At 53.7% G+C, this 17,343-nt stretch overlaps 2 protein-coding genes and 1 pseudogene across 2 annotated transcripts; 2 read left to right on the top strand and 1 right to left on the bottom strand.

Annotated features, from left to right (window-relative positions):
• SAPIO_CDS0085 (Histone transcription regulator 3-like protein) lies at positions 1-6,695 on the top strand (the record flags this gene model as incomplete). The annotated part of the gene is made up of 3 exons (XM_016782954.1): positions 1-63; positions 631-705; positions 765-6,695. 3 exons carry the CDS (start codon positions 1-3, stop codon positions 6,693-6,695), a joined length of 6,069 nt encoding a protein of 2,022 aa, XP_016646587.1.
• An 852-nt stretch (positions 6,696-7,547) lies between these two features.
• SAPIO_CDS0084 (Ubiquitin--protein ligase) lies at positions 7,548-9,590 on the top strand (the record flags this gene model as incomplete). Its single annotated transcript, XM_016782953.1, has 4 exons — positions 7,548-7,571; positions 7,659-8,029; positions 8,112-8,178; positions 8,415-9,590. The coding sequence occupies 4 exons, from the start codon at positions 7,548-7,550 to the stop codon at positions 9,588-9,590; spliced, it is 1,638 nt and encodes a 545-aa protein (XP_016646586.1).
• Positions 9,591-10,539: 949 nt separating this feature from the next.
• Positions 10,540-15,375, bottom strand: SAPIO_CDS0083 (annotated as a pseudogene; the record flags this gene model as incomplete).
• Between the last annotated feature and the right edge of the window lie 1,968 nt (positions 15,376-17,343).

Genomic DNA, 17,343 nt, shown 5'->3' with positions numbered 1-17,343 from the left:
ATGGCAGAGGATGATGAAGAGCAAGAAGATCTCTCGCCCTGGACTGCTCTTGCTAATTTCAAAGTGAGGTTGTTGAGGCAGCTGATGACGTCAGCACCGAGAATTTTCAAACGATGAACGTGCAGGTGGTGATCGGGTAAACATCGGGGACCTCGAGGTCCTTCTTGAGAGCTCGATTTGAAGATCTTCCCATCCCGACTTCTCATCAGCATTCTATAAAGCTCTAGTGAACGCCCGGGGAAAGAACTAGAAGTGAGGGCAGCAATCGATACTATTCGGAACCATCCCCTTACCCTACTTTGGAGGCAGTACATCAGTCCAAAGCACCGCCGTTTCTACAGCGCAGCACCTGATATCACGTGACTTATTCTAGTCGCGCCCAAGCTCTGAATTGACCACTTTAGCTCTCGACGCGATTTGTGAAGGCGTCGCACGTGAAGCAAACGTCTTGTAAAAGCATTGCTCTCCCAAGTTCATCCCCATCATCGATGAGGCATGAACTCCTCATACCCCGGCGCATTTCGTCAATTCGCTGCCCCTCTAACCGAAAAGGGTGATTCATAATGGTAGAGACGTGCTTTCAAATCCCTGTTCGTTGACGATGGTTCGCGCTAACATTGTGACAACCAGCCGGCCTTCCAGGCGATCAATATCGAGGTCGAGGAGAACGTAGAGGACGAGCTCGACACACTTAAGGAGCTCCAGGTAGGCGTCGATGTGCCAGGTAGGAAACATTGTGCCAGTCTAATCATCTATGAATCTAGGTCGACGATGCTTTGAAAGTATTTCAGAATGCCTTGAAGCTTCATGCTCAAGGCCCGAGCGCATTCGACGATGCAGAGAAAGCCTACAAAGATTTGTTCCAGTCCGAAATATTCAAGTATCCCGAAGCGGCTACCGAGTTCGATCGTGTTGAGCGTCAGCCCGAGCAGCTTCCGCTCGTGGCCGCTGCCGCTCCGACAGCTGCGCCGTTGGCCCCCGAGTTAACAGTATCCGCCGCCGACATTGACGGTACGGGAACTTCCCTCCCTCAAACCCTCTATTTAGCGCACAAGAATCGCGGTCAGCTTTCCATCGATCGACTCCGACACGAGGCACGAAAGAACAGGAGCAATATGGACGAATACTTCATTCGCGAGGATGTCAGGGACCACGCCCGTCTTGCCCTTACCGACTTCTCCTCCGCCCTCGATCGAGATCCTTCGGACGCCGAATTATGGCGGAGAACTGCACGCGTGGCGTCTTTCCTGAATAGCGCGAGAACGAGTCGGTACTGCCTCGAAGCTGCCATCGAGCTAGACGACGATCCTGCCGTTCTTGAAGTCCAACCTCCATCGCTTGTGGAAAGCCTGGCGGGCCAACAATTGAAGAACCAACTGGAGCTCCTATCCGACGAAATAGGATTATCACACCCCGTTGTAGCGCCATGGCTCGATCGCGAAGTGCCCGAATTTGTCAAGCGCTGGCTCGACCCGCTACCTTTTCTACCGGACCCTACCAAAAATTTAGAGGAAGCCCGGGTTGACCGTGATAAACTCAGGAGGGACAAAGTTGTTGTCAAGGTTTCGAGCGCGTCATGGAAGGACGTAGGATTGGCTCTTGTCTCATTTGCTACTCACGAAGGAATGACTGGAGATGCCATGAACCTGGAGGTTCCTGACCTACCGGAAGAGGAGGAAAAGGAAGACGAAGAAGTAGAAGACGTCGATATGGTGGTGATTCCTACCCCCAAGGATGACGATCATAATATGGAAAGCGGCGGCGACTCACCTTCTGCCCAACTGCAGGCTGAGGTAGCGACCCCAGAAGAAATCACTCCAAAGTCTCCCATTAGCAATGGCCAGCCAGTGACAGAAGATCCTACGAAGACGACCGAGACCAGGAACAAAGATCGGGCGGTATCTCAAACCCGGAAACGCTCTCAATCCACCGCCGGTGTCGGAGAAAATGGAGGAGAGGACGAGAATGGGGTGGAAAAGAGGAGCAAGAGGACACGGCGACGGGATACCGCCGCCGTTGAAGAGGTTATTGATCCAAGTGCGCTCTATGCCTCGAAAATCGCAGAGTACCAGGCCGTCGATAAGCATCTGTTCCAACTCGCGAAGGACATCTTAGAGAATCTAGGAGTCACGGACCAAGCAACCATCGACGCGATCGGCCAGGTCCTTGAATCTTGCGATTCGGAGGATAGATTATCGAAGCTGTCCAGTCTAGCCGCCAATGACCTCCGGGTCGCTCTAACCTCCTTTAACGAGGCAAATGCAAAAATCCTATCGGGCAAGAAGGATCAGCCGTCGTTGAGCTTAACATCATTTCTTGAGCATGCTAAGGGCGCGTCCAAGAAGACTTCTCCTACGCCCGCGTTTGACGAGTCCCGGGGCTTGACGGCTTTCGTCAACAAGGTGAACTCTGGCTGGTTGACTATCCATGACGTTGCCTTTGAATGGATAAAGTGTATAGCGCAGAGCTATCTCAAGTCAACGTGGTCGGAGGAGATGAAGGTGGCGGTTGTACAGCTTATTAGCCACGTTGATGCGGACATTTACAGGCGCGTAATGGACGAGATTTCCATGGCTCAGGACGACTCGGATTCTGAAGCCTTGGACAGTCTTGTCCAGATGTTGTTTGAGCTGCATCTCGACGTCTACGATCGAATAACTAACCCAAACAGCATCGTCAAGTACAGCGTTCGCGTGGAGACGAGGGGACGTCTCGAAAGATGGCAAGACATGGCATCGTCGGCAATTCGCAGGAGCGCAAGACTGACTACGGACCCCATCTGCTTGCGTTTCATCTGGGCATCCATATTCTTTACCGCCGTTCTTGAGGCCGACGTCCCTCGTGACCACATACTACAGTGCTATAGAAGCTTCCATGACCTCATGATTTCCAACGATTGTCCACAGATCGATCTACCGAATAACGCGGTCATTCCTTTAATATCACCGACCGCGGCGGAGCGCGAAGTATCCAAACTTACCACCATGGACTTCTTCCTAACCCTCTTCCAGGAAGATATGAATGACCCTGTAATGGTAATCGAGAACTTGGAGCCTGTGCTCAACCCGTCGTCAGTCTTCGTCGAAATTTATGGACTGCACCTGCCAAATGAAGATGTCTCCGCCGGCCGCGAAGAGCCCATACTGATACCGATTCAAGAGTGTGCAAGCCAAGGATTGCTCGACTTGTGGAAGTTCTTGGAGAGCAGCGACACCGAGCTGAGGCTTTTCCTCTGGTCGAGACTCAGCGAGGCATATGGTGCTATCAAGTATACAACAAAGCAATTCTCCTGCCGTCTCCGGAGCATCGAAATGATTATCGAGGACCTCGCTAGCGAGACGTATCTGAAGACTCCAGACGAGACTCGTGGCGCCTTGCTGATGAAGACTCTCAAGTCGCTCGATGAACTATTGATTATAGCCCTGACCTTGGCCCTCAACGAAACCACCGCTTTTGAGATCATCGATGAAGACCACTTGCGGTCCACTTCTTCGGCCTTGGCAAGAATCAGTGCACTCCTTCACACGGCTGCGATATGTGAAGATGAAATGCGCATTGCATCGACCCTGCCGTCGCCTACGAGTACCTCCGCTTTGCAGCTTTTCTTGAATAAGCTCCGTGAGATGCAAGTCCGTGCCTGGTGCTTACAGTACACCGTCCTAAGGGCAGGCATTAAACATCATCCCGATATCTTCTGCAACCCAGACAATGACCGTGCCGCTTTCCTTGCCGCGGTACACCAGGTTCTGGGAATCCGGAAGTTCTGCAAGGCCTCGAACAAGATCTTCCTGAAAATGATGAGAGTTGAGCTGTTGAAGATTGAAACCATTGATAACTGGGAAGACTACCTAGGTCAGGTGCTATTCGACCTTCACGGTCTTAAGCTTGGCGTGGGCATGTGGGAGGTAGAGGATCACCAATGCCCACCCGAGAAGCTGGAGAAGAGGACTACGATACAGTTGGTCGAGAGGATGACGATCCTGGCAAGCCGCATGCCAATTAAGGAGCTCCTTAAGTCGGATCTCAAAACGACGATTGAGCGTATGCAGCAGACCATGGGCCAGACGAAATCCACGCCGCAGATGATTCACAATCTCAGGAACTTTACGGAATTCCTCAAGAAGCCAATTCATCCGCTGCGCCTATATGAAGCCACCAAGGGCAACGTCACTTTGGATGCGGTTGGCGTCAACACCCAGGAGAGCACATTAGCGAAGTACGGGTGGTTTTTCCTCCTCGGCATGATCGCCTTGACCAAGTTCAAAGGTGTCGACCTTAACAGGCGACAGACTCCTGGAGCGACGGACGACCTGCGTATCGGGGCCACTTTCATGCGGCTGCAGCTTCAGTTCACACCTGGAAAGTGGGATGCTTGGTTCCGGTTGGCCGAATGCTTCGACTACGAACTGGATGAGGCAGTATTGTGGACGGCAGATAAGATGAACAAGGATCGGGGCGAGCTGATTAAGTTGCAAAGGAGCGCTATCCATTGCTACACCCTAGCCCTTTCCAACTCCCGACACATTGATCCCGAGGGGGAGGAGGCGGACGCGCTGTACGAGCTTCACCACGGCTTTGGCATGAGGATGTACGCATCCAGCCGAGAGCCCTTCGCCATGGAAGCATTCCACCATAGTGATCAAGTCCGCTTCTTCATTGCCAATAACTCTGGAACGTATCTGCGGTCGGTACATGACGAGATGGGCGAATACCAGGTGTGGAAGTTTGCCGCCTTCTTATTCAGGAAAGCCATGGCGATGCGTCCAAAGGACTGGAAGAACCCATACATGTACTCCAAGTGTCTTTGGAAGATGTACCAAAGAGGCGACAAGGAAAAGGACTCACCCATAGTAAGCCTCGACCGGCTGATCGATGCGCTTAAAGAAGCAGCTCGGACAGCGGCAGCGATGCCCAAGTCAAGGAATAGCGACCCGATACTTGAGCCGCACTACAAGATGCTCTCCATTCTGCACAAGTTGGTGCTAAAGAAGGACACATCTGGGAGTGAGGCGGCGGAGATCCTCTCAGAACAACCATTCGGCATCGAACACGGGGAGGATGTCAACATGGACGATAACGACAACTGGGAGGAATACGTCATCAAGAGCCTTAGACATCTGCGTGACAAGGACAAATCCAATTGGCAGCACAGAATGATCATGCGACATGCTCATATTCTTTTCGATGATGAGGAAGATGAGTCTACGAACCCCGAATATCTGCAGGTACAGGCCAAGGCGGCATTCAACGTACTCAGGGAGTCCATGTTTACGAAGACTATGGTGATGAACGTGTGGAAGTGTGATGCTGAGCGTGCTGGCCGGCATCACGTCTACACGGAGCAATATGTCCGGTTCATGGTCAAGCTTCTTCTCGTCCTGGAAGATCGCACGAATCTTGAGGCTCTCTTGAGAAGGATACGCAAGAAAGGAGCCGACTTTTACCATTTTAACGACCTGTGGCAAAGCTGCTGTATGGCTTACCTACATTTGTTAAGGAGGACGTACAAGGTGGCGCCGACGATTGATGATGCTTTCAAGTCGGTGGCACTAGACGAGTTCGAAGGCAATACGGAACACATCCTGGAGTGGGCCCGCGAGGAATCCGAAGCGCCCGTCTTGGGATGTCTGAAGGACGCTATTGAACTGAAGAAGCTCAACTCGAATCTCATGAAGGCGACGGCCATCGACGATCTTATCAGCGACTGCTACACGATGATTTACCTCGAGGCGCGTCCGCACATGGAAGTGTCTACTACGGAGACTGTAGAAGGTTCGGCCGTCCAGAGCCCCGATGCGATGGCGATAGATGAGGAAGCCAAGGAGACCGGAATTAAAGAGGAGCCCGAGGGGGGTGTTGCAGAGAAGAAGCATGGGTCCCTCCGTAGCATTCTCCACGCGCCTGCCGGAGCTGATATCATCGACGACGCTTCCAGCATGGCTATAGATGAAGAAGTTGCTGAGGCCGGTGGCGACGAGAAGCCAGCAGAGGCAGCGGGCGCGGCTACGGTGGCGCTGGCTAGCGCGGAGACGACGACGAAGCCTCGTAAGACGGGCATTCGTAGACCGGATATCCTTAGAAAGGCTGAACAGGTCGTCTTGCGACTCCTCGAACCGAACAAAGTGGAGCCCGTCGGGCCATCGGGAGCGAACAAGTCTAGGGCCGTCTCGATTTCTAGCCCGAAGAACACCGAGGCCGCAACGACTAATGGAGATCATGGCGGTGCGGATGCCGGCAGCGACGTCGAGATGGAAGATGGCGAGCCGGCAGCCAAGGAAGACGCTGATGAGGCCGGCGCCGACGAGACCGCGGAACCCGGAGAGACCGGGGGTGACGATGTCGCGGGCGAGGACGCTGATGATGAAGGCGGTCACGAAGGCGAACTTCTTTCTTCGCCTTTGGGTAGTATCCATGATTCGGCTGACGAGAGCGATTTGACCGACGTGCCGCCGGATTCCGACGATGAAGGAGGACAGGGAAACGATGAAGAGGACCAAGAAGAAGAGGAGGATGACGAGGAACAGGACGAGGAAGAAGATGATGAAGAAGAAGAAGAAGAAGAAGAAGAAGAAGAAGAAGAGAAGCCGCATAAGCCAGTGGCGGCGCTACTATTTCCTAATTTGAGGAGGAGCTCGGAAGCCACTAGGGCGAGCAAGAATGATGAGAAGACGGAGGAGGAAGACACGGCTGACTGAAAACCACTTGTACATCACATTTCCGGATCCTGAAGACTGCCGATTTGTATGAGTAGGGATAGCATTTGATAGAATCGTGCTTTTTTTGACAGGTTGGGGGAGTTCCTAGGTGAAAGGGTCGGCAATGGAGTTGGTAGGGTCTACAAGTCGTTCATCAATGCCAGAATTGAAATATCCAAATATATCCATGTGTAACTCGAAGGTGTCGATTCATATCCGAAGACTTGAGTGGATCATACTAGATACTCGTCACATTGTTCCTAGCTGTGGGCGACAACATTGTGAGACATGGCGAATGCACAGCAAGAACTGGAAGCCTAATCGGGTACTGTGAGCAAGTGAAGACTTCAACCATTGGGGAGGGCTGCTGCTGCCCAAACAGAAACCAATGGTCCAAAAGTAACAGTTACGGCGGCTTCTACAAGTCGTGAGTTGTGATACCGACGGAGCGGGAAGGCGTTGCCCGTTTTGCACACCTTCCAGCCCAAGCTCTCAGGGTTGCCCCACTGATATACTGATATGATGATTATGCAGCTCAAGTTGTTCAGCTCCTGCCCCGCCAGAGTCAGGTCAAGTGGAGATACATTATACATTCTAAGTACTTCGAATATACTTTATTTAATATTGGCTAGTTATAATCTAATAGTGTACTTGGAGTGTGCATAATTCGTACATTGCATTCTTCATAATCAATCAGCCTTACCGCAGCTGCCTTCGGTCTCTCCTCTATAAAGTCTCCCTCAGGCATCTTCAACTCTCTCTCTTCCTCTCCCAAACTAGACATCCTCCAAATTGTTACCTAGCTATCATATCGTCCACTAAGCATCACATAGCATACATACAGACCTAGCCATGTCAGCCAAACGCATCCAAAAGGTAAGGAACTCCCACGACCCCCACCATGACCCCGCGATACGATACGAACGTATAGCGGACTGACCTCACTGCTCTCCCCATCACCAGGAACTCGGCGAGTGCATGCAATCCCCCCCCGCCGGCATGTCCGTCGCCCTCGGCGCCGACGCCGACATCCACCGCTGGCACGTAACCATAACAGGGCCCTCCACCTCTCCCTACGCTGGCGGCACCTTCGGCATGCTCCTCGACCTCCCCACCGACTACCCCTTCAAGCCGCCCGTGGCCAAGTTCACCACGCGCATCTACCACCCTAACATCACCAACGACAGCCTCGGCAACATCTGCCTGGCCATCCTGAAGCCCGATGCGTGGAAGCCGTCGACGAGGCTGTCGGCGGTGCTGGAGGCCGTGAGGAACTTGCTTGCTGAGCCGCAGCCTGATGATCCTTTGGAGGCTAGGATCGCCGACGAGTATAGGTCGAATAGGGCGGAGTTTAATAAGAATGCGAAGTCGTATGTGGAGAGGTATGCCAAGAGCAAGACTCCGGCTTTTTCTTAGGAAGGGGAGGGGAATGATGGGCGGCATTGGTATGGACCTGGAGATGGGGGTGGAGATGGAAATGGAGGTAGGAGTGGAGGCTTCCCCAGCATAAGGATGGATCTGGATTCATCTTTACCCTCTGACGGATAGGATGCCGGCCTAGCGATGCCCTCGCATCCATCCCACATTCGGTTTCCGGGGACGAACCTACCTAGAGGAGAGAATCCCCATGGAGGCATTCCCGCGCAGCCAGGCTTGCCTGCGTCTGCACCGACTATGATACAAACGACTATGAATAATACGACTCATTTACGTTCACAGTTAAATCCCCCTGCGCCCCCGTACGTCCCGAATCCTTACGGCTCGGGCCAGAACCAGTTCCCACCTAGAGCAACTATGCAGCCGGGCGACCATCGTCCGGTGATTGCTCCGTACAGCCCCATCTGTAATCCCCCGTCTTGGAACGCTCAAATTTCTGGAGTCGGCCCACTCGCATCTGGTCCGGTTGTCGACCCTCGTGTCCAACCTCTTCATCATGTCGGGCCCGGTCCGCCTGTCCCTAACCCGCCCACCGTGTCTCATGACTTGCCTCCGTGCGCTTTCAGACCACACGCGCCCGCATACGGTTCAGGTTCCGGTCCCGTCCCGTATCCCCAGGCTTGGAGCCACGGCGGCGGCGGTCCATCCTTTCCTAACCTGCCCACCGTGTCGCATGGCTGGCCCCCGACCAGCAATGCCCACCCACTCGGGGTTAATCCTGTACGCCACGGCCGACCTGGCCCTGTTCCCTCCATGCCGTCCCAAGCACCCAATTTTACCGGCCCGAACCCACCCATTTCCAACCCTGTCATGTTGTCCAACATACCGCTTCGGCCTCAACCAGCGAGCATTCCACCGCAGGTGCCTCCCCCACTACCAACGAATAACCCTCAGCCGATGGGATATCCCTATACTATTCAACCCACCCCGGCCGGGCTGGCGTTTGATGGTGCGAGGAGCCGCAGCGACCCGAGCCTCCAGAACCTATCTAATAATTTCTCTGCTCCTCAGCCCTTTGATGAGCGCCCTGATGTGCCGCGGTCGCCCAATCTCCCGAAACTCGAAATGATCCCTATACGATACTTACAGCAACTTGGATTACTCCCAGAACCCTGGCCGGCGAATGGGGACGGGGATGCGGCAAAAGAACTCGCGAAAGCGCTCATCCTGGCGCATGAGCATGAGGTCAGAGAGGCGGAGATTGCCGCATATCTTGTGAGGAAGAAGGCGGAAACGGCTCTTTCTTCGATGAGAATTGAACCGGAGAAAAGAACGGGAGCTACGGACATCGGAATGTTGCCTGAGCCTTCTTACGATGCCATGGATTTGGATTGGGGTGGGGATGGGACGGGCGGAAGGGAATCGGCGGGTCGGAAGCGCAAGCGGACACAGGAGATGGATGAGATTTGTCAGGAGTCTCAGGAAGACGGGAGGAAACGACGGCGGGGAAGGGGGTGAAGATGGGCAAAGGTGGTGAGCTGGGAGAGATGAAAGAGGCTGGTACTTCTGCAGAACAGTGTTCTTTGTTGTGTATTTCATACCTTGGTCAAGGAGTGAGCGGATTGTTTTTCTTGAGCTGGAAGCGACAGTATAGACATACGTGTTTAAAAATTGAGAGAGTTCTTCAGCGAGCAGAGGCATAAACACACGATAGTAGAATCGGGTCTACGCCGAAGTTCCCCACTTCCTGTGATGGTGTTGGACTTTGTCTATCCATACTAAAATCTCATCTTCAAACACGAGGCTCGAGGCACTTCATCTCAACTTTTAACACATGATGTTTCTCTGCTTCAGAAAAACCCCCATCCATTGATATCTTCCATAAGACCCTTCTATCTACATAACCCATTAATGTCTAAAAGTTATAAAAAAATGTGGTTCAGCCACACACCAGAGAAGAAGAAAAAGGAATCTTCTACAACGAAATATAAAAACTTCCCCAGGGAATCTCCATCTCCGAATTCATACCGTCCCCCGATTTCTACTCATCCTCACATGTGAGGTGAGGAAAGGATAAAAAGAAGAGAAAAAAAAAAAAAAAAAAAAAGGGAGAAAAAGAAAAGTATCAACTTTTATGTGGCCGTTGTATCCGTCGACTCCATACAAATGCGTTTTTTGCCTCGAAGGCGAGAAAAGTAGAAAAGAAAAATTCGACAGAGGAAAAAGAAAAAGAGTGATAAGAACAAAAGAAAAGGAAAAAACTGGCCGTAAAGACTAAAGACGTGGTCGTAACTTCAATGTTGTTGTGTATATCCATCCCATGCAGGCATGCCGAAAAAATAAAATGCTCCAACCCCCCAAATACCGATTTGAACCCTACTTTTCTTTTCTTCTTGTTTCCGTTATTGTTTCCTCCGAAGTGAGGGAAACTTCCCCCGGGATGTGCTCCTGTCTTCTCTCCTAGACTTTAAAACGGAGTGTCAAAATCAGTCCTCCGCCTCCGCCTTCCAAAAATCCCCCTCCTGCGGTCTTCACCATCAGCTGCTGCGCCTCCAGCAGTAACGCCACCATCGGAAGCCGCCCTCTCCATCATCGCAACCCTCCTCTTCTCCTTCTCGTCCCGCTCACGCATCTCCCTCCGTTCCGTATCGACCGTATTCTGACTAACGTGCCCGAACCCATTTCTCCGCTTAAAGCACGTTCCCATGAGCTCGTTTGCGTCGAGCATGCGCCTCGGCATCGCCTGCACGACAGAAAACATCTCCATGGGGTCCTCGACGGCCTTGATCTCGTCCTCGCCGACTTTGAGGATGGCCAACGCGATGCGGAACATGGTCTTCGACCCTTCGTAGAAGAATACGTCCCAGACCCGCAGCGTCGTCTCGATAGGTAGATTGCCGATGAAGCAGCTCATGAACCAAGGGGCCATGGTCACCGTGATGGGCGCGAGACGGTCCGAGTGCGCCACGACGTGCTGGCCGCGGCGGACCTTGGCGGGCTTCTTGGTCGACTTGGCCGTTCCGGGGCGGGAGGGGTTGCCGTGGGCGTCGCTGCCGTCGTCGCCGCCGGCGAGCTTGGACCAGAGGTCGGGCATGGCGTCGTGGAGGACCGTCATGAGGACGCCGAGGTCGACCTTGGAGCCGTGGAGGCTCATCTCGTGCGTGCCGGGGAGGAAGGTGCGGGTGATGACGTTGAGGAGCCAGAAGCACTGCTCTTCGGTCTGGACGAAGAGGAGCAGGAGCCCGGCGATGAAGTTGAGGCTCTGGCAGTATCCGATCTTGGGATTGTAAATCGAAAAGGCGTGCAGTACTCGGCGGAGAGATGAGATCATGGGCGGTTCCGAGTCATTCGGGTTGTTTGGATCGGGAGTCTTGCCGGTGACTGTCGACGTGCCCGGGGGCCTAAAGTGGATGTTGTCCGGGAACGTGCGGTGCAGGTCTCGCTCGATAATGTCGGCGTCCGAATCCTTGGCCTTTTGCCGCACTAATTGGTCGTAGAGGCCTGCATGCCTGCCGAGGATGGCTGGGCCTTTGGCATAATAGAACCACGCAGCGCCTCGCCACTCTGGAGGGATACCTTTGCGGATAAACCTCTTTGTCTTGACGCCCGCCATGGGGAATCTGATGGGATTATCCGTGCTGAGACCGCTGTCCTTCATGTATTGCATCCACTTCTTCCGCCGGCGGTCCAGGTACTGGGTATATCCCCCGTTCCACTCATCGTACTGTTCTCGGGTAATGTACTGATTAACCTTCTTGAAGCCGTATCGGTCCCGCGAGTCTGGGTCTTCTTGCTCAACAGGAAGTGCCGCAGGTACCGGGGCTGGCGGTTGGATCTGGGGCTGGGGCTCGATTTGGGTCTGGGGCGGCGACGGCTCGGGGACAGCCAGAATAGACTCCTTTAGCGGAGAGTCAGGTAAGGGGGCGTGCTCCTCACAATCGCCCATAGACTTGGCCGAGTCTCGGTTTTCGCTCGCCCGCCTGACGGTACGAGCCATCGGTATTTGTACATCATCAGGTATTATCGACGAAGCGGCCAATGGCCTCGCCTCAAAAATAGGAAGTGCATCGCCGTCGTCGGATTGAACGGTAGGAGGAGTAGGAGATGGAGAAGGAAGGGGCATCGGAGAAATCGGGGATTGCATTGGATTGGCTACGACGGGAGGTACAGCAGCTGCCCTTAAGCTGTATGTAGAAGTCCTCGTTTCGGGTCGGGACTTTGCGTCCCTAAAATCATCGTCGTCGCCATCGTCTTCATCGTCGGGTTCGGGTTCGGGCTCGGTGTCGTCGAAGCCGTTTTCGTACAAGACCATGACGTCCTCTACGCTGGGCTCATCGTCGAGACTCGCGTACATTGAGGTGATGGAACTCCCCTTGGTGATTAGGCTACTTCGTTCGGTGGTTGAGGCAGCATGCACGGTGGAAGAAGTCGCGTGCTGTGACCTGAAGCTCAATTCTGTCGGCTCGTCGTCTTTGAGCCAGGGGACGGGGTCTCGTGTGAAATTCGTTACCACGCTATTGTTGTTGCTGTCGAAAGTGCGACCGTAGGTGGGAGTCGGTCGGAAGATGGGAGTCGGGTTCGGGTTGACGCTGGATGTCGGCGTTACTGGCAAAGGTTTCTGTCTCGAGGCGTAAAAAACATCGTTGGCGGATAGGGGCGGAGGAGGAATTGTCGACGCAGCAGATGCAAAGGCAGCAGTGGAGGTAATAATATTATTATTAGTGGTCGTGAAGGAAGAAGACCAGGCCTCGGATACAGAGGCACCCCTGCCCCGGGCCGGTCTCGAGAAATTAAATGATCCTTCATCACTGAAGCGTTTTGTCGAGGACACGGGCAGGGGCCATGGGCCGGAATGCGACTCTGCGTTATTAGAATTAAAATTCGTCGGGTCCCTTTGGTCTTGAGGGTCTTTCTGGGCAACACTGGGTCTCCGCGGTCGTGAGAAATTACCCACGACGGGCGTCATGTTGTCGCCTCTTCCGGAGGGCCGGAGAGTGAGCAGATTCGGTGATTGCGGTCGGGAATAAGTCGATGATGTGGTGGTATTGGGAGTGGTGGTGGTGATGGTGGTTGGGGTCGATGATGTGGAAGGTGCTGTGGTGGTAGCAGTAGCAGTGGTGGTAGCGCTAGCGGGTAGTGGTGGGTTGTATTGCTTCTCATGTTCCGTCGGTCCAGCAGGGGTGGTGGGGGTAGAATTTTCGATCGCTTGTGGTTGTTGGATTGGAGGTCGAACCAGCGAAGCTGATGCTGATCGTGACTGGCATCGAGGACTGTTGTTCTTCTTGGGCGAGGAGTTGGGAGTAATGTTGATTGAGGTGGGCGTGGTCGGGATGGAGCTGATGGCGATACAGGTGGCCGTGCCTGTCGTGACTGGGAGGTTGGTGAGGATCGGGGAGAGTATTATGGGTCGGCGACCACCACTGCGGTTTTGGCTACGGCCTTGGCTTTGGATTTGGGCTTGGCTTTGGCTTCGGCTTCGGCTGCGAGAGCGACGGGAAGAAATCGACTTCGAACGAGGAGATGCCCCATGTGCTGCTTGTTTCGAATCGGGGGTGTCACAGATGGCGGCTGGATGAAATGCAGAATCGGAGCTGGGTTGGCTGCCTTGTTTCTGGTTGTCGTGCCTGGGTTGGTCTGATGTTTCTGCTGTTTCGGGTGGAGCGGGGACAAGAGCTTCCAGATCTTGATGAGAAAGCTCAGCATTAGCATCAGCTGGGGCACCCGCTGTATTGGTGCTATTAGCAGTGGAGGCAGTGCCAATTGCAGTGGCAGTGACAGCGACATTGGCAGTGCCAGGAACAGCCGCAGCGGCAGGGAGGGACAAGCCGGGGATCACAGGGGCGACAACAGGGGCGACAGGGGTATCAGGGGCAGCGGGAATCAGGGCGGATGCGCCATTAGCAGCGCTGTTATTACTTGTTGTGGTACTTGTGGTACTTTCGACACTGCTGCGACTCCCAGCAAACCACGAGGTACTGGTGGGGTCTGAAGTGCGTGGCGTTCCAGAAGGGTGATGAGCGGCTGTAGGAACGGTACTTGTACCTGTACCAGAGGAGAAACTGCATAATGGACCGGCGAATGACGGAGCTGCAGTCTCTTCCTCTGCATCACCTTCGCAGTTCCCGCTGCTCGTCGGCGTCGTTATTGTCGTCGTCTCGCCCGTTGTACCTGCAAAGGTATTGTTCTCCGTGCCGCCAATCGTAAAGCCGCCCCGAAGAACCCGCTCCGCCGCCAGACTGACCGCAAGATCCAAACTAGAGTGTTTGTTGTCGTTGAACCCGTCGTCAACATCAACGTTGAGGAGCGAAAAATTTGCCAGCGTCGTAAATTGAGCCCACCGAGGCGATGGTACAATGACCGGGGGCAGCTGGGGAGGCTCGTCCGGTGTGCTGGGTCCAACCAGGCCAGGATTGCATGCGGGATTATTGCTGCGAGGGGGATGAGACGACTCCAGCAAGTCGACGCCAAGGTCAATAGCGCCAGGCTCCACTTGATCGTCGCCTATTGTAATTCTGGGGGCTTCGGATTCATCTCCGCGGTCGACAAGGTTAAGAAGGTGGTGTGTTCGGTTTTGCCGTGTCGTCTTCGTACTCATACTGATCCTCGTGCTAGCAAGGGTTATTTCTCCAGTTGCTGGATCCCAAGCCGATCGGGCACCAACACCAGAACAGAAGCTGCCGCAATTGTCGTCGTTGTCGGAGCCGTTTTCACTGCTGCTACGACAATTGATGCTGAAGCTGCTACTACGATCATCGCCTGTCGTGCTCGTAGCAGTGGTGTTAGAAGTGTAGCTGGTAGCAGGCCGCTGCGCCGTCTCTATTCTCGTGCTGTAGTAGGTACTGGAAGCCATGGTCGCAATACTCGTAGTGTTACTCGTGCTGCCGTCGATACTCTTCTTCCTCCTCATCCAATTATCCGCAAAACTTCTACTCCTCCGCCTACTACCACCACTCTTCTTGTCGTCGCTGCACCTCGTAATAACCGCCGCTGGTAAAAGCACCCGGTCGTAGTCGTCGCCACCAATCACGGACCTCCTCCTCCTCGTCTCATCCAAGCACCCGTCGTCACCGTCGCCGTCGCACTCGCCTTGGATCTTCGTCGGCTTTAATAGGAAAAACCCTGTAAGAAAATCAGGCTGGAGATCTGATGATGCACGGTCGGGGCTCGATGGCGGTCGGGTCGCTTGCGGCATGGGTCGAGGCGGATCCGGGATTGGCGAGGCATAGCAGCCAAACTCTCGATGCTTCATGCTGCGCTTTCGACGGAGATGTCTCGCGTCGTGGGCGAGCGCACCGATGGGCATTCCGGGGATGGGAGATTTTATTTTTATTCTTTATTTTTTTTTTCTCTTCCTCTTTTCCCCGAAGCGTCCTTATTAATGGGACTTGTACCACACCCTCTTTTCTGGGGCTCCTCGTGGCGAGTACCGGGTCGGCGAGTAGGCAAGTTGCTTTCGGCTCTTCCCCCCCTCGGTGGGGCCCAGGATCCGAATTGAGATGAGGTTATTCGCTACAAGCAATGCCCGGAGATGGAGTTCGGATCCACAGCCAACGATGCTAAAAGTTGCTAACGGCCTAGTCCACTTCGTAGACAGGGCAGTAAGGCAGTCGAGAGCAGGCTAGTGTAGGGTAAGAAGCCCTCGGGATGGACGGTGATGGGGGAACGGTTCCCGCTGGGCTCCTCGGTCAGGTTCGGTTGGTGTTATAAGCAGCGGAAGGCAAACTTGGACAGCTTGGCTAACACTTCTTTTCTTCGTTTTGTAAGCCCGGCTCGGCTCATATATGAACTGCAGATGTCGGAGGGGACTAGGGAAAACCTCGTGTGTCGCGTGCGGTTCACCGAGTTACAACAAGAAGAAAAATGCCAAAGGACTGGTTTCGGTGTGGGAAAGCCCGCGACAGTTAAAACAAACGCTTGACGAAGAGAATCGAGAGAGCAGAACCCGAGGAACGGGATGAGGATCGTCTTCGGTATTAGTTATTTCACCAGACTCGCGCACTTCTTCTCCTCGAGAGACAACAAGAACCGGGTCATGTCGAAAAAAGCAAACGGAAACCGTCGTTGGGGCAGAGAGACGCGAAGAAGGGCCCAGAGCTACATACATACAATTGTATCACATCATCTGTTCGAGGGTCTTGGGTCGGTTTTCTTCTGTGGTCGTGTTTTTGAAGAGTCTAATTACACGAACAAAACATTGATGAACCAGACGAACACACGAACACGCTTCAACACAGACACGGACGCTGGTATGCACGGGAATGTCGAAACACTGGGACATCGATAGACACGCCCAGGTTCCGACGTGGAGGACGGTACACTGCGCGCACGATTTCTCTTCATCTCTCTTTTTGGTACACTACGCATCGGTATGCTGGGCTAACTACGTAGTATGAAGTAATTTCCTTGGACACTCGCGCCAGGCAAACGGAAAACAGACGAAGAATTGAATATTCGGCGGCAGCCAAACTACCCGCCGGTGCGCATGAAACATCTGCAACACCACCAAGTCCAAGGTAATTACACTCTCTAGTGCTCCAGTGTACGAAGTACTCATACATTGCTTCGTAGGAAGCAAACAGGCAAAAACCAAGTTCCACTCCCTGTTTAGGAAGCTCGAAAAAACGGGGCCGCTTTGCGGCGGAAATTACATTTCTCACGGCTCCTCCCACAAAGCCACCAGTGCTGGTGCGTGTTATCTCCTCCACTGCAGCTGCAGACACTGCGACAGCGATCCTGCGACGTTTCTGCGGTCTGCCCTTCAGGCTCCACAAGAGAGACGCGCAGCTTGCCCGATTTGACGATGACTCCAGCTCTCGACCCGTAGATGTGCAGGCACAGCCCGTGTCCGAGAGCCACGACACTTCCTGGCTGACCGACGACGGACATCCGGCTTTGCTGGTAAGGCGGGTTATCAATTCGCCGTTTCAATGTTCCACGAAGCTGATCCACCTCTTGTTCCTATTTCCATGCAATCTTTGCATCTTGAGCAGCGGCAATAACAGTAGTGCAGAACAATAGAACATGAGGTGGTGATGCTGCTCCGAGGCTGTTCTTTACCATCGCCGACTAGGAAGTCGGGCTCTCCTCAAATGCTACCAAGTATTATAGAGTCACCACGAATTTTGTATTTTCTTCTCGTCGAGATGCCGTTTTTGAAGTCTTCCCCTCACTTCAACTGCCCGTGCGAGTGGTCATGCGTCACCAAAGTACGCGTTTGTTCGCGTCGGGATCTCGCCCTGAATGCAAACGTTAAATTACTTCAACCTTGTGT

The sequence above is a fragment of the Scedosporium apiospermum genome (genome assembly GCF_000732125.1).
Source record: "Scedosporium apiospermum strain IHEM 14462 chromosome Unknown SEQ_SAPIO_0011, whole genome shotgun sequence".
Classification (NCBI taxonomy): domain Eukaryota; kingdom Fungi; phylum Ascomycota; class Sordariomycetes; order Microascales; family Microascaceae; genus Scedosporium; species Scedosporium apiospermum.
Note: the sequence above shows the minus strand (reverse complement) of the source record. Positions and strands in the feature narration are given on the sequence as shown.